Source organism: Vombatus ursinus, unplaced genomic scaffold (genome assembly GCF_900497805.2).
Source record: "Vombatus ursinus unplaced genomic scaffold, bare-nosed wombat genome assembly UNPS02014779.1, whole genome shotgun sequence".
Classification (NCBI taxonomy): Eukaryota; Metazoa; Chordata; class Mammalia; order Diprotodontia; family Vombatidae; genus Vombatus; species Vombatus ursinus.
Genome location: NW_020954557.1, coordinates 26,702,749 through 26,729,143, shown reverse-complemented (window position 1 = coordinate 26,729,143; position 26,395 = coordinate 26,702,749). Strand labels below are relative to the sequence as shown.

The window sequence follows — 26,395 nt, the reverse complement described above, 5'->3', positions numbered from 1 at the left end:
TCCAACTTCATTTTCCATGTAGTTTTTAAATATTTAATTTATTTTTGCCTCTTTGATCTTCTGCTTATAAAAATCAGGATTTTGTATAATTCACGGGGACATTAATATCTGAGTTTTGTCAGCATTTGGTAGAGTCAGAAACTGTCATAACAGAAAATTATCCAGATTCTGGATTTTGGTCATATTAAGATGAATCATTTTTTTTTTCAGTTATCTAGACTTTCTCTGCGTGAGTCTTTGGGAAAGAGTGAATTATAGAGATAATTTATACCCTAGACAAAGAGCAAGCATTTCTTTTAAAGAAACTAAGGGTTGTTGGCAGCATTCCGGTTTTTTGTAATTCTTAGTGCCTTCATGTGACTATAAAGTATTAGATCCTTTTTCTTTACATAGCTTGCATTCGTTAAGAAAGACATAGCTTGCAATTGTTAAGAAAGTTTTGGATTAGACTGTTCAAGCTAAACAGAGATGACCTTTAGGTAAAAGGCATACATTGTTAGATTGTAGATCTAAGAAATTAAAATTCAAGGTTTCTGAAACAAACTCTTAGGTCATTAACCTGGAGGTATTACTGTTTGTGATAGAATTTAGCCAAGGGTATACAGCTAAATGTTTACCAACAAGCTTTCTAGAAAATGCAAGGCAGGCTTTTAAATCATTCAGTCTCCTTTATTAGCATTTTCTCCATTACTTTCTTAAGTTTAGACAATCAACAAAACAGCTAATCAAACCCTGATTTGTAGCATTTATTGACTTTAGGGCTATAAATGTTCACACTGAAAATTTTGGAGCTGGCTTCTGTACATTCTGCTAAACAAATCAATAATATGAACAATTTTTTTTAAGATAAGGAATTTTTTAGAAAGGAATATACATACATGCGTAGACATGTATGCATGCATCAATCTATCCATCCGGTGCATGCACATATACATACATGGTGTGTTCTGTTCCCTTCTCCTTGCTTTCTTCCCTTGATCATTGGAGGACCAGAGAGGCTGTTCTTTCTGTATGGAGAGCTAATGACTGTTTTTCAGCTGTTGAATGGAATTGAATTTTTCCATGAAAATAGCTTTGAGATTTCCAAATAGTATCTTCACATTTGTGTGAGTTGCAAGTAGAAGCCATTTCTAATGCTTCTGGAAGGATCCTCAGAGTGCAATTTTTAATTGTTTAATCCATAAATAATACCCTGTTCCACATTCACCCCAACCTCCTCTTTTACTAGCCTAAATAGACTTGTTCTAGTGACAACCATAAGTTCAGACTTTCTATAGATAAAGGGGAATAAAAAATAGATTAATTGAAGAAGAGGAAAATATGGAATAAATAAGGAAAAAAAGGATAAGGAAGTTGGATGGGGAATAAAGAGACTGAAAAATGCAAATCAGGGAATAGGAGGATGTTAGTAGAGAACATCAGCTACACTAGCATATTTTGATTTGAATTTTATAAATTCTTTATATTTCACCTAAAGGGAAAATGAAACAATTTACTGAAACACAGAACTAAAACTTTGACAGTTTTAAAAACAGAGCAATGGAAGGTGCTAAATCTCTGAGCTTTCCACATGGGATTTAAAAAAATTCATTCCCTTTCTGCCCTCCTTCCCCACCCCCACTCACTGCCTGCCTACATGAACAGACTGGCATGCTGTGGGAGAGGAGGAAACAAAACATGGGTAGGTCTGTGAGCCAAAACACTGTCAGGAAGATAGATTTTGAGCTTACCCATCAGAGTTATTTATTAACCCTTCTCTTTTTGTGACATGACTGGTGATGTATTTAAAAAATTGCCTTAGATGAGTTATTCTGTTTGAAATTTTGTAAATAAAATGTGAGTATTTATTTGAGTGATGTTTGTCGATGCATTTCTGCACATTATATATCTGAACTATGCTAAGGTCTCTAAAAAGATTTCTCAACTGTTGATGTAATGTTCAATGAAGTTTTTATTATTGTTGGCAACAATAATGTGAATAACATGGAGGCTAGGATTTAATAATAATTGCAATGACTCACTCCGTGAATGAGAAAATACTTTAGTAAAAGGAAAGTCACTGGTGCTTCAAAAAAAATAAACAGAATTAATTCTAGACATTGTAGTAAAATATACAAGACTATTAAGATTTGAGTTCTGCTATGAAAATCAACCAGTAAACATTTATTAAGTGCCTACCCTGTGCTAGGCACTGTGCTAAATGCTACAGATGAAAAAAAAAACACCAAAAGACAGTTCTTGCCCTCAAGGATCTTACATTCTAATGGAGAAGACAACTAGCAAACAAATAAGCAGAAACAAGGTATATACAGGATAGAAAGGAAATCATTAACAAATGGAAGTCACTAGAATTAAGAGAGTTTGGGAAAGGCTTCCTATAGAAGATGGGATGATAAAATGGTAATAAGTGAAAATGCTGATAAAGATAACATTTATTGTCTTTAACCTCATTGTTTTGTCTGTGTTATGGCTACCTGATGAGCAAATTAGATAAACACAAAAAACTTAATCTTTCTGAATTGTAGAATTTTGCCTTTAACATTGAACAAATGGAGAAACTACTAGTGTTTCTGGGTTCTAACTCTATGGTGAATCAAACGCCTATTTTTTTTTCTGGTCTGGTCTCATTTGTCTGTAGTCATATGGACTTGACTTGGGTATCCCATGGACTGACTTAGAGCCAGAGCTGTACAGACAAGAAAATTAATGTTTTCCACTGCATTTTGAGGCTGTGTATGTAACCACACTGCCCAAAATAAAATCATTTGGTGAAAGAACTTATTTGAATTGGTTGGCACCATGGAAACTTCCCTCCCACACAACAACAACAACAACAATAACAACAAGAAAAAAAATCCTAGGCTTTTTTTAAGGTCTTGCTTGAAGTGATAGAGGAATAGCCTGAAGAATTTCAGATCCCTTTCCTTAAACAACAGTGTCATTCTGAAGCTGAACAAGTCCATGTACTTCATTAAATGCCTAATTTATCTTCATGGAGCTGTTTAGCAATTGGTAGGTAGAATAAGAAATAATTGTGAATGAGTGAAGAGATCTCATTAAACTTGTCTTCAGACTTCTAGTTTGTTTTTCACATGTGTGATTGACGAGTTGAATAGCTGGATTCTTGCTTAGGCATTCCAAGTAGTATTACAAACTAACATCCAATGATGACATTAGGAAAAAAAATAAAACAAAACAAAACAAAGAGGTAACCTTTCCTCTTTTTTTTTTTTTAAAGGTTCATAAGAGAAACTCTATTGAAAAGTCACAACATTCTTTTTATTTTTTTAGGTCAGCTCATTTCTGATCAAGTGGCAGAAATTGTGTCTAAATATGACCCCCGTGTATACAGCATCAAATACAATAACCAATTAGCAACTCGGACAGCTCAGGCTGTTTTTGATGACAGCTACCTAGGTAAGTATTCAAAATATGTAATCCTATTTTTAGAATTTTATTTTATTTTTAATTTGTGGAATAAAATAAGCATTTTAATAACAGTATAATAAAAAAGATGATTGCACACAAAACTACAAATCTACTTTGTACAACTTGCTATTCCTTTTAAATGTACGAGTAATCATGTAAATTTTTTTCCTTTTCTTGTTTATTTTTCTTCCCCCCCAGAGATAGCCACCATTAGATACAAATAGGTGTATGTTTACATATATACATATATGTGTGTGTGTGTGTGTGTGTGTAAAACTATTCTATACATACTTCTATTCATCAGTTATTTTTCTGGATGCAGATAGCATCTTCCTATGTCCTTTATAGTTAATTTGAGTATTTATAATAGAATAACTTATTAGCTCAAAGTTGTTCTTAAAACAATATTGCTGTTACTGTATACAATATTTTCTTGGTTCTGCTCATTTCACTCTTCATTATTTTGTGCAAGTCTTTCCATGTTTTTATAAGACTATTGGGCTCATCATTTCTTATAGCACAATTGTATTCCATCACAATTATATACCATGACTTGTTCAACCATTCCCCAATTGATGGGCATCCCCTCAATTTCCAATTCTTTGCCACCACAGAAAGAGCCACTATAAACATTTTGGAACATATAAGTTCTTTTTCTTTTTCGCTAATCATCTTTGGAAAAAAGACCTAGTAGTGGTATTGCTGGGTCAATGGGTATAGGTAGTGTAATAATTGTTTGGACATAATTGCAGATTGCTCTCCAAAATGGTTGGATCAGTTCACAATTCCACCAAAAATGAATTAGTGTCCCAATTTTTCCCCCTCCCCTCCAATATTATCTCTTCCCCTTTCAATCATTTTAGCCAATCTGATAGTTGTAAAATGATATATCAAGTTGTTTTAATCCACATTTCTCTAATCAATAGTGATTTAGAGCATTTTTTCATATGATTATAAATTGTTTTGATTTTTTCATTGGAGACTGCCTATTCATATCCTTTAACTATTTATCAATTGGGGAATGACTCATATTCTTATAGGTTTGACAAAATTCTTTATATATTTTAGATAAGGGATCTTAATCTGAGAAACTATCTATAAATTTTTTTGGCAGTATTCTGCTTTCCTTCCGATCTTGGATACATTTGTTTTATTTGCACAAAACCTTTTCAGTTTAATGTGATCTAAATTACCCATTTTACATTTAACTTTGCTCTCTATCTCTTGTTTATTCATAAATCGTTCACCTCCCAAATAGAATCCTTTGAAGAAGAAAAAAAACACCTCACTCTGTTCTAGTTAGTTTACGAATGTTGTATAAAATGTTCAATGTTTTTTTGCTGTTGAACTGAGAGACAGCATGGCAAAATAGAAAGAACCTTGGACTTGGAGAGAGGAGATAACTGAATTTAAATTCTAAAAGTGACACTAGCTGTTTGGCCACAGGTAAGTCATGAGATTTAGACCTAGGAGAGACTTTATATGCCATCAAGTCTAACCTCCACTCCTTTACAAATGAGGAAACTGAGGCATAGAAAGATTAAGTTGCTTAACTAGGGTCAAATTGCTAGTGTCTGAGGTGGGATTTTAGCTGGCATCTTACCTGGCTTCAATTCCAGTGCCCTCTGTACAATAAGGTGCTGCCCTCTCCTTTAATTCACTTAAGTTGTCTGAATTCCAGTTTTCTCATTTTATAAAATGAAAATCATAGGATCTAGATCTGGAATGAACCTTAGTGATCATCTAATTAACCACCCCCCCTTATTTTATGGTTAAGAAAACTGAGGCTCTTGGCAGCTCAAGTGATTTAATTAAGATAATGTAATAGGTGGTTAAGCCAGGGTGATGGCATTACTTGTTCTACCTATAATTACTTTATGACTTTAGGATACAACATAAATATGACTTATTATTACCATGAACATATTTGTGAAAGTTTGTTTTCTTTTTTTGAGCACTGAAGAACTTAGCAAAGAGCATTCGGTGTAGAGTTGGATGTCCTGGGTTTGAATCTGAGCTGTGTGACCTTGGACATATCTTTTCATCTCTCTGAGACTCAGCTTCTCTATCTGTACAAAAAGAATCAATAATATTTTTACTGTCTACCTCAGTTATTAGGAAATATTTTGAAAAGCATGACATAAATGTGAGCTGCTTCTTTTCCATCAAATTTCTTTTAATCAATGTATTCATATTGTAGACATTATTTTCATCTCAGGTTTTCAAATTATATTGGCTTACATTTGTTTTTTTCTATTCTATTAACTATTAATTTTGGTGTAATAACAGAGTAGAAACTATGTCATGAAAATATGAAATATACATGATACTTATGAAATAAGTATTATAAGTAATAGTAGTAATTATGAAATTAATATTTATAGTACTTATGAAATGAAATAAAAATGATAATTTGCCACTGGCTTAAAGAGGCCTTTATTTTTTCTGGTGTGTGAGTATGTGTATTTGTTAGAGTGCTGATGAGACTGGAGCAGATTTATCCTTTTTAAGTAGCTAATGCCCTTTGGTAGAGACAAACTCTTAATAACTGTAACAGAGGTCACTAAGTGGCACAGTGGATAGAGCATTGGACCTGGAGTCAGGAAAGCATGAATTCAAATTTAGCTTCAGACAATTAGAGGCCATGTGACCCTTAGTTAAGGCATTTAACCTTTGTCTGCCTCCATTTTTTCTGCTGTGAAATAGGAGAATAATTGCACCTACTTTCCAGGGTTGTTGTGAGGATTAAATGAGATAATTTTGTAGAGTACTTTGCAAATTATAGCACTTTGCAATTGCTAGCTATTATTATTTAAAATATTAACCAAGCAATCAATTGATATTAAACATTTATTAAGTGCCTAGTGCCAGGCACTATGCAATAAGAAGAGGACTGAATTTTGCTTTGTTTTCCTGTATGAAATCTTGGAATGTTTAGAAATGATATCCAGTATGAATTTTATAAACAGCATGTGGGATACATGATACTTCACGGCCTTGGTACATTTCAGCAAATTACATCTTTATACTAATAATGAAATAAAGTGTCTTCATTCCATGCAAAGTCAGTATTCGCCTATTCTTTACTTTAATTAAGATTTTCTCCTTAAAAAATTAGAGAATTTTTATTTTAAGGTGGAGTATACACATAGAATCTGATTATCTCTCATAACTAACATTCCTTCAAAAGCTATATATGAACATGAAAAGATAAAAACGATAACTTACTAAGCAGAGAAAATCTGGCTTATTAGCTCAGTGATTCCCTTTCCTCTGTCAGGATCAGTGACTGAAAATTTGGTCTTGCTTGCAGCTTAAGCCATATAAATAAAGTTAAGGTAGATCATCAATATATTGTTCTAATGGATGCATCCTATTGAAGTATTTAGTGCAATTGCTCTTATTCAAAATCTTGCTTCTAGGGGCAGCTAGGTGGTGCAGTAGATAGAGCATTGGCCTTGGAGTCAGGAGGACCTGAGTTCAAATCTGGCCTCAGACACATAACACTTTCTAGCTGTGTGACCCTGGGCAAGTCACTTAACCCCATTGCCTAGCCAAAAAAAAAAACACCCCCAAAAAACAAACAAAATCTTGTTTCTTATATGTATATATCAAATATGTACATTTTGCTACTCTGATCATAATAATAATTTAAATTATTAGTAGAATTATAGAATTTTTAAAAGTTGTATCAAAGTCCGAGAAAATCTTATAGTTTGTTGTTTTTTGTTTTCTGTTTAGGCTACTCCGTGGCTGTTGGGGACTTCAATGATGATGGCATAGAAGGTATGAAATTTTTTCTTAAAAAAAATAAACATGGGGAAGGGGAAGTTAGGCTGTGCAGTGGATAGAGCTCTGGCCTTGGAGTCAGGAAGACCTGAGTTCAAATCTGGCCTTAGACACTTGACACTTACTAGCTGTGTGACCCTGGGCAAGTCACTTAACCCCAATTGCCTCACCAAAAAGCAAAATAAATAAAATAAATGTGGTTAAAGTTTTTAAGTATTCAGAGCATGTGATGGCTAGAGATTGCAGTGGTGAAAATAGGTTTAGAAATATCATGATTATGGAATAAAACAATGCAAAAATGTACATTTTAGTATGTTAAGGATAATTCTGGACCAGGCCTGCGCAATCTGTGGCTGCTTACGGCCCACTCCAAAGGATTTCGGGCAGGAAAAAATATCCTTTGTATGTAGAAGAAATTCTTTGGTGGGCTGCACGTGGCACAGGCCTGTTCTAGACTTTTTAAAAATGTAGTCTAGGTTTATTTTTCTCTAGTGCTTCCTCAAAACTATAATTCTCATCCCTCCATAGGCTTAAGTAATATAGGATTAATGCCATCATTTACTCTGTTGCTCTTCTTAGGAATTTACAGTGGTACCCATTGTCCGCACCTTAAATATAAACTGCTTTGCTTAACTATTCAAGCTTTATTAACAATCTTATATTCCAACAGATAGAAACACATACACCATTCCTCCCCCGCAAAAAAAGAAAAAAAAAGAAAACAAAACTTATTTTTATGTTTAGACTCTCAAAACATGCTCTTTGAGTGGTGGGTACTATTTCCAAACAAGAGTTGTCCAAAACTAAATCTGAAAGGCCTCCTTATTATAGACTCAGAACAGACATCCTTTACCAAGTAGAAATGGCACTATTCCCTGCTACGTGATATCAAACGCTTGGGGAAGACACAGGTAGACATGTTCTCCCCTGTTTTCTTTCAGATTATAGAATTTAGGAATCAACATAAACATACATCTAGTTCAGAGAAGTTTCTTCTCTTGGTAAAACCCAGATAATGAGCCCCTGCAATTTATGTGGGTCATACTTTCACTCTAAAACTATATAAACTGCCTAAAAGATGAAAGGTTTGCCAACCTAATGAAAGTTTCTAGCTTCTTCCTTCTTAAATACAACTGGTAACACTTTCCTGCATAGCAGCTACTGCTCTAGTCTACCAAGGCTTCACTGCTATCTGCAGCCTTACAGTTGAATCAACTAGCTATGTTGGGCCTCTCCATAATAATAGCCGTTGTATTAACTTTTCTTATACATTCCTCTCCTGTAGGCTAACTTTCTTAACATTACCGAATAATTTATAAATTTCCCCCGCCTTTACATATATCACTTCCCTCATTTGTAATACCCTTTTATTTCTCCTAAACTTTGCCTTTGAATCCCCATCAGTCTTCCTTCACACTTATTCTGCAATGTCTTGAATTACTAACTCCATCTAATTTGGAATACTGTCTGCTCTGCATTTCTCTACTCAATTTTCCCTCTTATTATTTTATACCCAAGTACATATTCTTTGTATTATTCTTATGTGTTTTATTTTCCATGTTGTCTCTTCAGTTAGATCTTATGAGGACAGGGATATATCCTCTGATGTACACACTGGTTATTTTCAAGAGTTTTAGAAAGATTTGGTCTTGGGCTTTATTAATAACTGGTATTACTTTGAACATGAATCCTTAACCACAGCAAGAAGTCAGCACATCAATTTTAGTTTTTTTGTTTCTGTTATTTAAAAAAGAAACCAACAAAATGAAATATTTCCTAGTATTCAGATTCCTACTAACCATAAACTTAGTTATACTCATCTCAGTAATTAAAGTCACTGTGTTTTTTCAGACTTTGTTTCTGGAGTCCCGAGAGCTGCAAGGACATTGGGAATGGTAGGAAAATTAAACTCTGGCCTTTATCGAAGTTAAATCATCTCATGTTTTATAACATTTTTATAAAATTTCATTTATCCTAAACAGGTTTATATTTATGATGGAAAAAATATGTCTTCTTTGTATAATTTTACTGGAGAACAGGTAAGCCTCTTAAATTGCTTCATATTTAATATATATTAATTTAATAAACTGAAAATATATATACATATGTACATAATACATATATTCAAACATACATATAAAAATATGGTGTATGTTTTTAAAAATATATGTTTCCAACTTTTATAATGAATGTATGATATTCTGAATTTGGCAGTTAAGGCCTTCTTTTATTTTTAATATCAGGATAATTAGTTTAAGGAGATCCTTTTGTAACTGTGGCAGAAAAATATCATTCTTTTCTTAATTTGTTATATAGTAAAATTTTTGAGTCTTGATACCTATCTTTTAGTATAGTACCTAGAAGACCATGGTACGTCCATATTTGCACGTTGGGTAATACGTATAAACTTTGTTTTGTCTGTTGTTCAAAACAAAGCTTTTTACTTCAATCAAAAGAAAATTTAAAGCACCAAATTTCCCCTTCCCATATAAGACATTTTGAAACAGTCTGTATTATATACATAACAGAATTAGCCAATTAAATAATTTTAAAAGAAAAGAATAGCAAAATAATAAAATAGTTTAATCAATACCTATTCAAATAATTTAAAAATAAATCCTTTAACATATATGAAAGAATCAAGCATTAAGTACATACTATGTGCCCAACACTATTATTTAAACATTGAGATTATAAAGAAAGGCAAAAATGTTTCATGACCTCAAGGAGCTTAAATTCTAATGAGGGAGAAAACATGTAACTTATTAGGGTAAATTAAAAAATACGTGCACAGTAGATGGAAGGAAACCTTAGAGTAGGACCTCCTGCAGAAGGTAGGTGTATGATCTGAATTTTGAAGGAAGCCCCAGATTCTAAGAGATAGAGGTGAGGAGGCAGAGAATTTCATCACCAGGGGACATCCAGTACAGAGATAGGAGATTGGAGATGAAAAATCGAGTATTATATGCGGAAAACAGCCAATGGTTCAGTATGACAGTATTATAGAGTGTATGGAGGAGAGTAAAATGGAAGAAGACTGGAAAGTTAGGAAGGCACTAAGCTGTAAAGAGCATAAAATACAAACGATGGATTTTGTATTTGATCTTGTAATAAGTAAGGAGTCACTGGAGTTTATTGAGTAGGGTAGGAAGAACTAAGTTTTAGAAAAATCATTCGCAGCTTATTTGAGAATAGATTGGCATGAAAAGAGTCAGGAGAGACTAATAAAAAGGTCATTGTAGTGTTCTAGGTGAGAGGTCATAAAGGTCTGAACTATAGGGGTGGCTATCTGAACAGAGAAAAGGGGACATGCATATGTGATATTGTGAAGGTAACTGTTTAGATATGTTGGGCATATGAGAATGAGTAGTCAAAGATGACACTGAGGTTTGTGAGCCTGAGTGACTACTAGAGTGGTGGTGCTCTTGATAGTAATAGGGAAATTCAGGAGAGGGAGTTTAGGGAGAAGGATAGTTATGTTTTGGACATGTTGAATTTGAGATGCCTACCCAGCCTGAAATGTCCAATATATAGGCAGCTAGGTGGCACAGTGGATAAAGTGCTGGATCTGGAATCAGGAAGTCTTGAGTTAAAATTTGACCCCAGACACTGTGTAACCTTGGTCAAGTCACTTAACCTTTATTTGCCTCAGTTTTCTCATTTGTAAAATGAGGGTAATAATAGCACCTACCTACCAAGATTGTTGTCAGAATCAAATGAGATAATATTTGTAAAGTGTTTAGCACAGTGCCTTATATAGTGCTTATTATAGTACTATATAAATGTAAGCTATCATCATATTCAATAATAATAACAATAATAATTACTTATTTGCTTCCCTCTACCCAGTTAGAACCAGAATTTAGGAGGGAAACTAATGCTGTATATAAATATAAAAATAATTTGCATAGAGATGATAATTGAACTCATATAAGCTGATCAACTCACCAAAAGAGGTAACATATGGATAAAAGAGGAGAGGACCCAGGATAGAGTCTTGGGTAATACAGACAATTAGTAGGCATGACATTGATAAAGATCCAGCAAAGGAGACTGTGAAGGAGAGTTGAGACAGGTAGGAGAAGGAGAACTGAGATAGAGCAGTATACAAAATCCTAAAGAAAATATATAGGAAAAAGTAATCAATATCATTAAAGTATAAATTACTAAAACAATAATAATTTTTAGGTTAGAGAAACACATTTTTGGCCACTGAGAATGCCATTGTATTAAATACTTTGATATTAGCTTTATAGCAATCTAAATGGGATTTGGAATTAATATACATTAATATCCAAATCCCCCTTCTGTGGATTTGGGAGAGAATGTCACTGGATAAAAGAGTGAATCTAGTGGAATATAACCATAAAATAAACTAGCAAAGTGGTTGATAAGGAGGAACAAAATTTCCACCTCTCTTCAAAAGACAATTTATTTAAAATAGCAATTAAAAAAATTCGTTTTTATTCACTTTTAAGTTTTCCCATAAGTGGCAATTGCCACTTTTTAATATGAGTTTATTTTCTATATGAGAAATGTCAGCTTCCAGAATTCAACTAAAAAAGAAATGTGTGTGAGTTTCAGAGTAATGGGAAAGAATGCAAGACAGGAAGGAAATCCCCCACAGATGTAGTTAAATGGCAGTTCTTGATGATAAGACCTTGTGACAAATGGCAGAACCTCAGAGTCATTTCAATGATGTTTATTTAGGATTCTCATGTTCTTGCTGTCACAGACTTAGGGAAAGCAAATATGTACCTTATTACCAAATTGTTGGTTTTTTTTTAAAAGGATGATAATAATGGAGGGGGAACATAAATATTTTGAAGATTTGAAGACATGTGAAAACATTTTATTCTGTTTGAAAAATAAAAGATAAAAATGGCATCTATAAACCAGTTAGATGGAATTTTAACATATCATTTTCATCTTGTTATCCAGATGGCTGCATATTTTGGATTTTCTGTAGCTGCCACTGACATTAATGGGGATAAGTAAGTTTTTCTTAAAAAAAAAAAGTTTCCCAAAACAGTTTCTCTCATTGTTTATGAATAGCTTTACTAAGTCTAAATAAATTGGTTTAGAGTAATTTTTTTTTACCCTCTTCTGTTTCTGGATACACTTCTCTCTCATGCAGTTCTGTAAAACACACTTTATCTTAAAAATGTTTAATATGGTCACATAATTTGTACTCCTAATTGGAGACAGATCTTTTGCTTTTCTGTTAATCTTTCTAGTATCAAGAAATGAACTCATTGTACAAATAGTTTGCAGATGCTACACAGACTTGAAGGCAGACACGAAGCTGAAATGATCACCCTAGAGATCACTTCATGTGTCTGCATAGTTGTGGGAGATGCAAAAAGGAGAGATAAGTTAGTGACAAGTAGAAAATTTGTTATTGATATGTATACGCAAAACTATATGCATGTTGAAAGACTTTTCTTTACAGTTATGCAGATGTGTTTATTGGAGCTCCTCTCTTCATGGATCGTGGGTCTGATGGCAAACTTCAGGAAGTGGGTCAGGTCTCCATATGCCTGCAGCAAGCTTCAGGAGGTTTTCAGATCATAAAACTGAATGGCTTTGAGATCTTTGCCAGATTTGGTAGTGCTATTGCCCCTCTGGGAGATCTTGACCAGGATGGCTTCAATGGTAAGACAGCATTTCATTAACAGTTGGCTGTTGACTTGCAATGCTCAGCCATAAAGTCATGGAGATCTTATGCGTGGTAGTTGATGACAACAGTTTTCTTTCCAAAGAAAGGGTTCAGCTTCAATGAATAATATATTATATTAGACAAAAACCTACTACTTTCTTCTTGTAAGTTATCCACTTTAAAAAAAAATCAGTCTCTACTGAATTGTCTTTTTGTTTTTCAGGAATATATTATCAGATTAATTCGTTGGTGACATCATTATTGTTGCTACCCCTAGACATATACTCTATACTGTAGTTTGTGGGACTTCTTGTTGGTCTTAATGCCGCTAATATCAATGTCCTTTGTAAAAAGAATAGACTATATATTCTGCTAAGCTATAGTGCCCTCTTGTGCTGAGTTAGCAGAAAATGTAAAATTGCGTGGGCAAAGGAAATCCCTAATGTTACACATCTAGCCTCTGCTGAAGACCTCCAAAGATAAGAAATCCATCATTTATTATGGGAGTCCATTCCACTTTTGGATAGCTCTAATTTTAGGCAAATAAAGGACAAAATATATAGGGTACTGAATAGAGTAGGGAAGAACCGAGTTCAAGTCCTACCTTAGACACAGTTTGTGTGACCCCTAGCAAGTCACTCAATATCCCTGCACCTCATTCTCCTCATCTTTAAAATGAGAAAGTTGCACTGAATTATCTCTGAAGTCACTTCCAGCTCTAAATATATGATCCTATGATCATTTCCCTGATATAAAGCCAAAATCTGTCTCTTTGTAACTTCCACTCATTGCTCTTGGCTCTCTTCTCTGGAACAAACAGAAAAAGTTTACTCTCTTCTCCACATGACAGCTCTTTAAGTACTTTAAAAACATTTCATGTCTCTCTTAATTCTTCTCTTCAGCAAAAATACGTGGCAGGATTCTTTGATTTCCCTCTTGCAGAAAATGCATCAATTGTTGGAGGCAGCTGGTGGCTTAGTGAATAGAGCACTGGGCCTGGAGTTAGGAAGACCTGAGTTCAAATCCAGCTTCAGATACTTCCTAGCTGTGGGACCCTGGTCAAGTCACTTAACCTCTGATGGCCTGACAGAATAGATCCACTGGATGCACTGGAGAAGAAAACAGCAAATCACTCCAGTATCTTTGTCAAAGAAAACCCCAAGTGGGGTCACTAAGGGTCAGACACAACTGAAATGACTGAACAACAGTAAACAGCAGCATTTCACCCTAGACATTGGAATACATCCAGTGGAATGTAAGCTCCTTGAGGTCAGGAACACTTTCATTTTGTATATCCCAAGTACCTACCATATTTCTTTATACCTAATAGGCACTTTATAAATGTTTGCTGAATTGAATTGCATCGGACACATTAACAGCATTTTTGTCCCTACATCAAGGATGAGACAATGTGTAAGAAACTGGTAACTTTAAAAACAAAAAACAACAAACAAGACAAAAATCCAAAATATTCTGCTTTAAAGTATTTCAGGGATATCTCTCAGTTCATAAAGGAGTAAAGGTGAAGGAGTGGACCTTTTTTCTTAACAAAAATAGTAACAGTGAAATATTTGTATAGCAACCTAATGACAAATCAATCTGTTGAGTCCTGCCTGTAATCTATTGATATCCAGAAAAATAAAATCCACAAACTATTGCATTTTAAAACCTGAAGAGGCCAAGACTACAATCAATCCACATAGTTCAAGCACTTTTGGGGAAGGAAAAGAATCTTAATCCCTTTCCCTTCTCCACTTGTGTCACACCTTGATGGAAAGTTGTTTGTTTGATGTTTATCGAAAACCGTCCTAATAAATTAGTAACTGGGAAAAACTATTCAGAGGTGAATTTTGTTCCCTAAAATATAATGTCAAAGATTTCACTACCATGAAAGTTTGTCATTTAGAAGTCTTGTAATAGAAAAGTGACTTTAAGGATTATATTCCCTTAACACCTTTAGAGAAAATTACCCAAGCTGAATTTATCAAATGATGGACTATGGACTGTTCATATGTATCAAGGACAAGATACAGGTTGGTACTTGGAGACATCAGACCAATCTACCATTGCTAAACAAGTCATAGATATGGGGTTTGGTTATTAAGGAAGGACACTAGAAACAAAGCAGGAGCCAGTCTCCTACCATTGTACAAAAGCATAATGTCTATATCTGAGAATATACTGTGCAGTTGTAGTCAAAATTCCTAAGAAAGGGATAAAGGAGGTAGACGAGTTTCTTTTGTGAAGAGAGCCTTAACAATAGTAGCAGCAGTAGTACTACTCTAGATTAGAAAAAAAGAAAGATATGATAAATATGTATAAAATTATGATAGGATAGATACGGACTTTTGTTTACCTAACTGCGAATGCTAGAATCTATCAAAATTTGATATCCAGTTATCTTTTTTTTTTCCTTTGCTTTTTGGTGAGGCAGTTGGGGTTAAGTTACTTACCCGTGGTCACACAGCTAGTGTCAAGTGTCTGAGGCCAGATTTGAACTCAGGTCCTCCTGACTCCAAGGCCAGAGCTCTATCCACTATTCCAACTAGCTGCCCCAGATATCCAGTTATCTTTATCACCTTCCTACATATATGACAACAAATTTAAGGGTATGGTTATTACTGAAGCTTCAAAGAGGCATTTATTGAACAAATGAGGTAAGTACTTATTTGGGTTAATAGCTAATAAACTTATTATTAGAAAGAAACATAAATAGTTTCAGTGAAGTTTTAGATTTTAAATTGGATGTTGAAGAAAGGTAGTATATATGAAGAATAGTCCTAACCTTTGGAAATTATCATTACCCAGAAGAATCATGGTCTCCCAGAACATCCCTTAATTGGTCTGACCCATTATGACATTTCTTAATGTTAAATTCATAGTACAAATTGCTTCAAGTGGAATGTTTTCCTACTACCTTTCATATTAAGATGGTTAGAAATCTCCTCAAAATCCAGGCAACATCTTAAGGAAATTGAAGTTCTCTTTTTTATTTGAAATCATCTGGAATGTAATCCTCCTCCTTCTTTAATCTACTTGACTGTTCTGTGACTTTTGCAAGAATCATAGGCTTGTTTTGCTTTTTTTCTATAACTGATAAAATTTTAGCAATATGCTGAGGTCTTGATCGTGAATTGCTATTATAAATGTGAAAGAAGATGCTATTAAATCTGATGAAATCCTAAATACATCACAGTTTTGTGGGTAAGCTTGAAGGTGTGTATTTTAATCTAGTTTTTAATTACATGACTAATGTAAACATAGCTCTCTGACTCTCTTTGACTTGGATATTCAGTGTTATTTAGACTATGCTTTTTATAAGGCAGACGTATCTAGGGATTGCTGTTTGCTTTAAGAAACTTAACCTCCCACATTATTTTAATGTTTATCTGGTCTGTAATGAAATTAAGAAACAGGAATACCATTAGTTACATGGTTAGAGTGCCCAGGAGTTCAAGTTCATTAACAGATTTATATAACAGTACACAAGCTAAAAGACTTTCTAAGCCAAGGTAATTAGAATAATGTTGATCCCAGGAAAGCTTCAGAAGGCAGCCAATATAAATGCCTATTTTTTGATTTTGTACAGAAATTGAACTGGAAAGATCAGGGTAATGCACAGAAACTGTCATATTGATGATACATGTTCTATATCTACCTGTCCAGTTCAATGCAATTTAACAAGTATTTATTAAGCACTTTATATATGCAAGGCATTGTGCTAAATGCACGGGATATAGAAATGGTTCTTGCCTTCAAAGAACTTAATATTCTATGGAGGGAAGTAAATATATGGTAATTTGAGGAGGAGAATACACTAATATCCAGGGCAAGTTCCTGGGGGTCCCTGTTCTGTGGGGTTTAGTTTTAGGTTCAGTTTTTAACTTGGAAGCCTCTTGTGCCAGCTTCATTTCTTGCTGCCTTCCTTGATTCCAAAGATAAGAGTTTCTGACAGCCAAAGTCAGGCATTAATTGCAAATATTATGATGCTTCAAATTACAAGAGCTGGAAAATACCTCCATGCCATAGAACTGTCTTGTTATAAGTACATCCTGCTGAAACATTTTTCTGGGCCAGACTGATGTCTACTACTTAGAAACCAACAATATGCTTGAGGGATGTGGTTTGTTTCAATTTGAACTGAAGCATTTCCTTTGAATAAACAATGCTGCACTCAAGCTTTAATGTTGCATTTATCTACTGGAGTAACTTATGGAAATCCATAAGTCTTTTTCCTACTTTTTGAAGTCTTCCCTTTTTATTCACAGATGTTGCAATTGCTGCCCCCTATGGGGGAGAGGACAAACAAGGGATTGTTTATATCTACAATGGAAGAACCACAGGCTTAAATTCAGTGCCATCTCAAATCTTAGAAGGACAATGGGCTGCCCAGGCTATGCCACCAAGTTTTGGGTACTCATTGAAAGGAGCCACAGATATAGATCAAAATGGATACCCAGGTAAAATAGTGTACACACATATGTTAAATCATCTGTAGAATCAGTGTTTACTATCTTGATTTATAATAAAAATGATATATCAAGCTCTTACATTTAATTGGTTTCTATATGATTTTGGTGAAGGGCAATAATGAAAGATGTGGTATGAAAAAATTTCTGAAAGTCAGAATGCCTGGGTTCTGGCCTCAGCTTGTTACTAAATAATCAGTTTGTTACTAACTAGCTTTGGGCAAATCATTTCATCTTTCTTGGTCTCAGTTTCTGTACCTGCAAAGTGAGGAGGTTGCACTAAATATTCTCTAAAAACTTTTCCAACCCTAAAAATGTATGTTTATGAAAGTAGATCACATTATTTTATGCATATGTGTACATGTACATATATACATGTATAAATATATATGTCTACATAGAAATCTTTATATATGTATACATAAAATACATAACTAGGAACTATGTAGTCAAATAGAATTATGTACATGAAGTTATGCATATATAATTCTAATTAACTATGTAACTTTCATTTTTCCTACCTAGCATTGCAACAGAAGGGCATGTTTTTATATATATATATGTATATGTAAGAACTTAATGTTCTGCAAATATTTTCTGAGTTCATTACGCTTATACATTTAGAGTAGATTTGGCTTAGTAATATATGTTCCTCCTGTAGATTACACATGAAAACAGACAAGAAAGAAAATAATGTAATGCCACTGAAATATCTTCTTTTAAAAAGGCAAAGAAAAATCAGAAGGCCAGAGGGAAACACAGACAAGCAGGATGGCTTTGAAAGCTATAGAATGAATTTATTATGTGCTTTAAAAAAAAAAAAAAGCAAGCTGTACATAAAAGAAATCTGAAATTTTTTGTAAAATCTTCCCTTTTTGTTCTGGTTATAATAATATGGACTATTTGTGCCTGACTTATGTTGGAGGCTTCCAAGCTCATATTCGTCTGATCAGCCACGGTTAGAAACACTGCGCTTTGACCCCAACATAGTGATGTCATTTTGGTCCTCTTAGAGAACAAGGGATAATAACTAACCAATATAATTAAAATAATCATAATTATTACTATGGCTAGTGTTTATATAACATTTTTAAAGTTTGCAAAGTACTTTTTTTGACAATATTATCTCATCCGATCCCTACTACAACCTTTGGATTTAAATGCTATTATTATTCACATTTTATAGATTAGGAAACCAAGGTAGACAGAGGTGAAGTGACTTGCCCAGGGTCACACAGCTAATAAGAATTTAAGGCTAGAAAAATCATATCTTTGGACTCCAAGTCCAATGATCTATCTGTTGTGCCCCATAACTGTTTCTCACGAACCTAATTATATGGAAAAAAGCCATTTTCTTTGGTGTTTGTTTAGTTTAATTTAAAAAAATTATATGTGTTGTGACATTTGAATGCTAAAAAGCATAAAAATAATAAAAAAGACAATTAGGGAATTGGAAATTAATTTTCCCTTTTAGTACATAGAGTGAGGGGCACATATGGTGTGACATAGCTCATACTGAGACTTGTTCCTAGAAATAGGTTATACATATAGGTGATTATTTTTTCCTTCGGGTCAAAGTCTTTGATGTGGTAAAAACCACAGGTATTTATACTTTTATCCCCCCTCTATCATCTTCTAATCCCTGTGGGATCTCATTAAAGCTGTATGTGAATACATTTTTTATCAGAGTTTCAGGCTGTAGTCCAGGATTTAGACTTTGTAGTAACTTATTTAAATCTTCTACATTTTCCCCATTTCCCTTTAGATATAATGTTAAGATTCATTGTTGGGGAATATAGGAATAGGAAATGAATAAGCTTGACCAGAACTATAAATTAAAATGATAATAATTCTAGCCAGGGAAAATGTATTTTTTTTCTTTTTAATTAGTAACATAATTTATAAATAACATGGTTTTATTCTTTTTTAGATTTAATTGTAGGTGCTTTTGGTGTGGACCGAGCTGTTTTATATAGGTGAGCTTCTGGAGCCTCTTTTAGGGAGCAGTCCAGAGTCATTTGATAATTCTATAACTATATACCAAGTAATATATGAACTTCAGCTTAATTCTGAGGGAGTAATTGGGAATACTTGATATCCAGTATTTCATTGCAGCTAAGTGTTAGTCTTTCTGATGTGTTTATAATAAGTAAAACTATGGTTGTTAAAAAAAAATGTCATTCAGTTCAGACCTTCACTGTTTTATTTTAAACAATTTTACATTTTTTTTCTGTTTTTATCTCTGTATTTGTCTGTAGCATTAAAAACTATTTCTGCAAAAAGCAAGGAAATAAATTTCAAGTAGTTCTAATATAAATAGTCCTATTGGAGAAATTAAGTACTCATATCATTCATGTTCCTATTCTGTTGCTGTACGCTATGATTTTTAATGTCTTATTACTATATTTTTTCCTTTTGCAGTTTAGGACATGTTTCATGCATCTGGACTTCATTAATTCCATATGTCCTAAGATGTCATCAGAAAAGCTTTTCCATATCTACTCTGCTCCACTAACATTTTCCATTTGTATTTCTTAGTAACTACACTTCTTTTTTGGACTGTGTTTACATATGCTTAGCAAACCAGCCCTAAGACTGTAAAATTTGGTCTCTTTGGTTTGTAATGGATGATCTTAATTTTGGGTATTATGAAAAAATTGATGTTACAGATCCCAGATCTCTGACTCCTATTTGGAGATGAGACACCCTGAACTGAGTACATTTAAGAAATATAATCTACATGTATCTGTGTATCTAATCTGTTAAAATTTAAAAGTTTCTCCCTGTTTATCTTTTCTTTTTTTTTCTCTTAAAATACAACCATCACCACCACAGAGCCAGGCCAGTTATCACTGTAAATGCAGGCCTAGAAGTTTACCCCACTATTCTAAATCAAGACAGTAAGACCTGTCCACTCCCTGGCACAGATGTCAAAGTTTCCTGGTAAGAATGTTTGTTTAATAAAAAGCATTAACATGATAGTTAATTCAGAAGGCATGTAAATGAGTTAAAATAGTTAGTTGAAAGAACAAAGGAGGGTAAATATAAAACACTTTTTACGGATGGGTTGTATTTCAGCTCCAAATTATGACTAAAAAAATAATTTCCAAAGAAAACAATACCAAAGCTCTTGAATGATTATGATAAATAAAAGTAACCTTTTCAAAAGTGCTCAGTTATGCATGAAAGAGATGCAGTATAATATAATTGATATTGCAGCAGGCTTGGGGTTAGAAAGACATAGGTTCAGGTTTTATTTCTGATCTATAATAGCTCTGTGGGCTTTTTTGTTTACTTGTTTTAAAGACTTGGCCTCCCCATACCACCCAGGCTTGGTACAGACGCTACTCATAGAGCTGGTCCTCCTACTGATTGGCATGGAACTTTGACTTGATCTGTTTCCAAACTGGGCTGGTTTGTGTCTCCTCAGGCAACTTGGTGGCCCCTTGCTTCTGTGGGCTCATTGTATTGATGTCAAACTTAGTGTAGATACTCGATCACCATTGCCCACCTTGGCTTAGAACTTCTGAGCTTGAAAAATCTGCTAGCCACAGTCTCCCTAGCTTCTGGGATTACAGGCATGTACAAGTATACTCAGCACATGCTAGTTATCTTAACAGATACCATTTACTTAGCCTTTTAGTGTTACAGGAAATCTCTTTAAGACTAAGAGTTTCCCAAAAGTTGCTAGTTTGCATCAATGGATGGAATATCTATAATCAATAGGTCCTCTAAATGTTTAGTGCATTTGAATTATTGATCTTCCCTTTCCAACTTAACATACTAAGTAATAATTAAATACCCTGGGTTGAAATCATCTCTTTGAAGAAGCACTTAATATGTCTTGGGAGGTAAAGCTTCCCTTCTTAGCTTCTTTATACTTATTCAAATAAATAATACTACCTAACATTTATATAGTGCTTACTATGAGCCTGGCACTGTGCTAAGCACTTTACAATTATTGTCTCATCTGATCCTCACAATGTTTAGATTTTCCTCAAAAGTCTATTATTTCTTATTTCCCTCACATATTTGGATGTCTCTGATATAAATTAGAGAAAGCCAAGGCATGAATTGAGAAATGATTGAGAGGTAGATGATTTGAAATTAAAAAGAAATATTAGGGAAAAAAACGATTGCATTATAAGGTATAAAAGTGTCACTGAAGAGTTCTATGCAAATAACTTCTTTTTGTAGATAGAATCATGTCATCCTCATTGGTTTATGTTATCATTTCACAATTTCTTTATATTCTTTTCTGGTGATCTTTAGTTGGCATTGGCTCCAAACACATTGAAGTATCTTTGCCTTCCTCTCTACTCCCATGAAGCTGAACAGTGTTCTCTATCAGCCTGTCAAGTAACTGATGATTATAAACATGTATTTAAGTGCTCTTGGGGAGCTTGCTATTTAAAAGATCGTCTGACTCATCCCTTTGTTAAATGGAAACAGTCTTTTTGTAATGTTGCTACAGCTGGGCCTGTCAAGGGCTATGGCTGAGTTGGTGGCATGATGTTTAGTGAAATGCCTGATTTAGGGAGGGAAGAACAGTTTGTAGCTGTTTCTACTGCTAGAGAGCACAACTGCAGCATGAAGAAGCCAACGTCAGGAAGGGGCTTGGAAGCAGAGATGGGAAACAATGTCTGAAGTGTAAATGAGGTTAAAACACACACACACACACACACACACACACACACACACACACTAATGATGGGAGGAAGGCAGGGGTTAGGAAGTAAGATTCAGAGTTTAGTCCCCAGTGATTGAGAAGCAGAGCAAGTAACAAGATTAATGAGCTTAGAACATGGTGTTTTTAGGCCCAGCTATATGTGTTAGGCCTTCCTTTGCAACTGTTCTTGAAGTCTGGATAGCAGACCTGTGGTCCATGTAAAGACTTCAAGTAGTCTGTGATCTCAGATGGGAAAAAAATTATTCTTCATTTCAACGTAATTAGTTTTCTTTTTAATCCAAAATTTTTTTTTTAACGTTTATAAACATTATTCTGGGAGGAGGTCAGTAGGCTTCACCAAAGTGCCAAAGGAGTCTATGACAAAAAAAAGATTAAGAACCTCTGTCTTACAGGAAGAAAGCTCTCCCAGGTATTGTTCTCTATGGCAAGAGCTGACTTTAAAATAATGATTGATACTTTAACATAGGGGCAGCTATGTGGTCAGTGGAGTGCTGGATCTGAGAGTTAGGGAGACTTGAGGTTAGATACAGTCTCATAAATTTACTATCTGTATAACCTGGATCAAGTCATTTAACCTCTGTCAGCCTTAGATTATTCACATGTAAAAAAAGGGATAATAATAGCACCTACCTTCCAGGATTATTGTGAGGATATAAGGAGATAATAATTGTAAAGTGCTTGCAAACCTTAAAGCATTATATAAATGCTAGCTTTTATTATTAATAATAATATCCCTCAGGAAATTTACTCATTTTGTGAGTTCCCTATGCTTTTATTAAGAGGATTTTAATGAGCTGTTCTGTTTGTTCTAAGGATTAAAATGAGGAGGGAAAAGGGACTTAATTGATTATAGGAAGAATTTGGGTTAGAAAGCACTATAATTCTATATTTTACTTGATAAAATTAATTTCAGGATATGTATAAAGATGTCTGTTAAAATTTTGTAATTGAATTAGGGATTAGAATTGTGAGATGTAGACACTTAAAAGAATATATCAAAGCTTTTCCCTGGATGGAAGGATTTATAGTTTTCATTTCCCTACAGTTTTAACGTGAGATTCTGCTTAAAGGCTGATGGCAAAGGGAGGCTTCCGGAGAAGCTGAGTAAGTTGTGCTGCAAGGGAAAACTGTTATTTTTGTTATTTTGGTCATAGGGTATTTTATAATTGACAAGTACTAAATTAGCTCTTTGTAAAATTTAGAGAAACTGTCCACACAGACTTTTTTGTGCATTACATCTCCTGTAAAACTCTCTTGCTTTAACACCTGTTTTTGTGTTAAGGGCCCCTGGAAACCCTGAGCAGAGTGGAGTGCCTTGGGGGCTCACAAAGCTCAAGCTTTGCCACAAACCTTAACACACTTCACTTACCTTGTTAAAAAATGGAAATGTTTTGTCCATGTAGAAAAAAAAAGGGGATATCACCTGAATATCATACTGCTTAGTGATATTTTTTTGTGATTTTTTTTTTTAGTGGTAACTTCTCCCAAAATTTTTAAAACAAAATTTATTTTCATTCACTTAAATTGCAAGAGTATAAGAGGATGCTGTGGCTGAATAATTTATCATCTAGTAGTCAACCTAGTTTTGAGCTTCTTGGTATATATAACATTAGATAAATATTTATTAAAGTTAATAATAATTGGAGTTCTGTCAATGTTAATAATAGAAGACTTAGTTCTGAAACTTATTCTATTACTTCTATCAAGACCTTCCTTCTGTATGCCTGGGTCAACAAACTTGGCATCTCTTACATTGTTTGATATGTTCTCTTCTATGTGGAGCAGTCAAATTGTGTCACCAATATTTTTCCATCTTACATAAGAAAGTAATTTGCTGCAACACTTTGAGAGGTTTGGGGCTGGGAAGTGGTATATTGTTTTAAATGAGCAGCACGGAATAGTGAAAAGAGAGTCAGGAAGACGTGGTTTTAGGTCCCACCTCTGACATATATGGTTTCTATGACCTTGAGCAAACCACTTAATCTCTTAGGGCCCCAGTCAACTCTCAAAGATTACGAATTGCAGAGAAGGGACTTATCTGCCTTAGGAGAGGAATCGGTAGCTATCTTCATTGATGAAATCAGAGGTCTAAAAACAAAAACAAACTATTAATCCATGAAGTGTTAAAGATTTATTTACACTAAAACTTGGAATATTGTATTGGTTGCATAACTAGAATATTATGGGATTTGAATGGGATTATGGGATTCAAATCATGGGATTTGAAGGCAATTTTTACTTTAAAAGAAAAAAAGGTTCTGTTTACTGGGAAATCTAGAGGAAAGTAAGTGATATATTATTAAAGTGAGAAACTTTCTATATAAGATGACTGCTTCTTTTAAAAATACTTCTATTTGTTGATTTTCATAGATTTCCAGGTTGAACTTCTTTTAGATAAACTGAAGCAAAAAGGAGCCATTCGGAGAGCCCTCTTTCTCCATAACAAATCACCTGGACACTCAAAGAACATGAGTATTTCAAAGGGTGGTCAGATGCAATGTGAGGAGCTTACAGCATATCTACGGGTAAAAAAAAAATCAGCATCATTGTTCTTAGTATGAAACATTATCTTATAGATGCTTTAGGTTACAAAATACTTTGCATACATTATCTCCTTGTTGTATTTTCTGACCCCTTCAATTATTTAGTTTAATTGTAATGCATTTTGAGATTTTTTTTTTGTATTACAATAAATTTTTTTAAAAAGAAAAACTGAAAACAGGACTATTTGCTGAATACTTTTCTCCAGGTTATGTAATCTGTGCTGTATAAGTGTTAGATATTTTTATTATTAGTGATTAAAGCAAATTATTCTTTCTGGGCATCTCACTCTTCCCAGGATGACAGAAATCTAAAAACCAGAAAGAATTTGGAGAACTACCTCACCCAACTCATACTTAACCAATAATGCCTTCTAATAGCATCCCAACAAGTGATCATTCAGCCTTTGTTTGATGATCTCTAACAAAAACAGTGACCAAGGGAGAGGGAATATGCATTTATTAAGTTACTACTATGTGCCAGGCATTGTGCTAAGTGCTTTACAGATATTATCACGTTTGAGCCTTACAACCACCCTATGAGGTAAGAGCTATTATCGTATCTATTTTTACAGTTGAAGAAACTGAGGCAGAGGTGAGTGACTTGCCCAGGGTCACACAGTTCTTGTCCGAGGTTGAATTAGATCTCAGGACTTCCTGTCTTCAGGTCTAGCATTTTTATTTCTGATACTACTACCATCCTTATGTGAGCCCTCATTATCTTGCCTGGACAATTGAAGTAGTCTCCAAGCCTCAACTCTTCCTACTCTCATCCATCCTCCACTCAGCTGTCAAATCTATCTTTCTAAAGTACAAACCAGACTATATTACTCCCTTATTCAATAAACTCCCATGCCTCCAAATTATCTCCAAAATAAAATGTAAAATCCTGTTTGGCTTATATAGCCCTTTATAACCTGGCCCCTTCTACCTTTCCAGTTTTCTTTTACCTTGCTTCCTTCCACACACTCTGTTAACCAGAGGCACTGAAGTTTTCAGTGTTCCTTATACAAGACCCCCCACCCCCCATCTTCTGACTCTTTGTGTTTTCACTGACTGGAACAACTCATGCCTAGAATGCTTGCCCACTTCATCTCTGTCTCCTGGATTTCTTGACTTCCTTCAGATCCCAGCTAGAATCATACCTTCTGCAAGTAACTTTTCCAGCTGAATCTCCTTAATGCTAGTGCCTTCCTTCTGGGATTATCTCCAGTCTATCCTTATATATCTTGTTTGGACATAGTTGTTGGCATGTTGTCTCATTAGACTGTGAGCTTCTAGAGAGCAACGACCATTTGTTTTGTTTTCCTTTGCCTTTATATCCCGGGCACTTAGCACAGTGTCTGGCACATAGTAGGTGCTTAATAAATTTTTGTTGATTGTACAAAATTTCTCTGGCTTTTGTTGTGGGAATATAGATACAATGGATGATGGGATGGTTAGAGACAAATGAGAAGTAAGTGAAGTGTGCATCTGGGGGTTTTCTCCTTAGATGTTGGGGACATTTCACTACTAACTAGAATCATTTTCATTTCCAGGATGAATCTGAATTTAGAGATAAGCTCACTCCAATTACTATTTTTATGGAATATCGATTAGATTACAAGACTGCAGCTGATGTAACCGGATTGCAACCTATTCTTAACCAGTTTACTCCTGCCAATATTAGTCGACAGGTACTATATTTGTTCAACCTTTTCTTAAAAGTACACATTAATTGTTGTTGTTTTTTTTCTTTTAGGCCCTGGATCAAAACAGACTAGGGCAAATTATGTGTGTGTGTGTGTGTGTGTGTGTGTGTGTGTGTGTGTGTGTGTGT

The 26,395-nt window shown here is 34.3% G+C and overlaps 1 protein-coding gene across 1 annotated transcript in view; it reads left to right on the top strand.

Moving 5' to 3' along the window:
* The window catches only part of ITGAV (integrin subunit alpha V), a 101,250-nt gene that overhangs the window by 57,205 nt on the left and 17,650 nt on the right, over window positions 1–26,395 (top strand). The window contains exons 7-18 of the mRNA XM_027865934.1: window positions 3,292–3,417; window positions 7,171–7,215; window positions 9,070–9,113; window positions 9,201–9,257; window positions 12,160–12,212; window positions 12,671–12,873; window positions 17,146–17,337; window positions 19,277–19,322; window positions 20,182–20,289; window positions 23,082–23,140; window positions 24,407–24,561; window positions 26,115–26,252. Coding sequence (XP_027721735.1) covers window positions 3,292–3,417; window positions 7,171–7,215; window positions 9,070–9,113; window positions 9,201–9,257; window positions 12,160–12,212; window positions 12,671–12,873; window positions 17,146–17,337; window positions 19,277–19,322; window positions 20,182–20,289; window positions 23,082–23,140; window positions 24,407–24,561; window positions 26,115–26,252 — 1,226 coding nt within the window. The remainder of the gene's footprint in view (window positions 1–3,291; window positions 3,418–7,170; window positions 7,216–9,069; window positions 9,114–9,200; window positions 9,258–12,159; window positions 12,213–12,670; window positions 12,874–17,145; window positions 17,338–19,276; window positions 19,323–20,181; window positions 20,290–23,081; window positions 23,141–24,406; window positions 24,562–26,114; window positions 26,253–26,395) is intronic.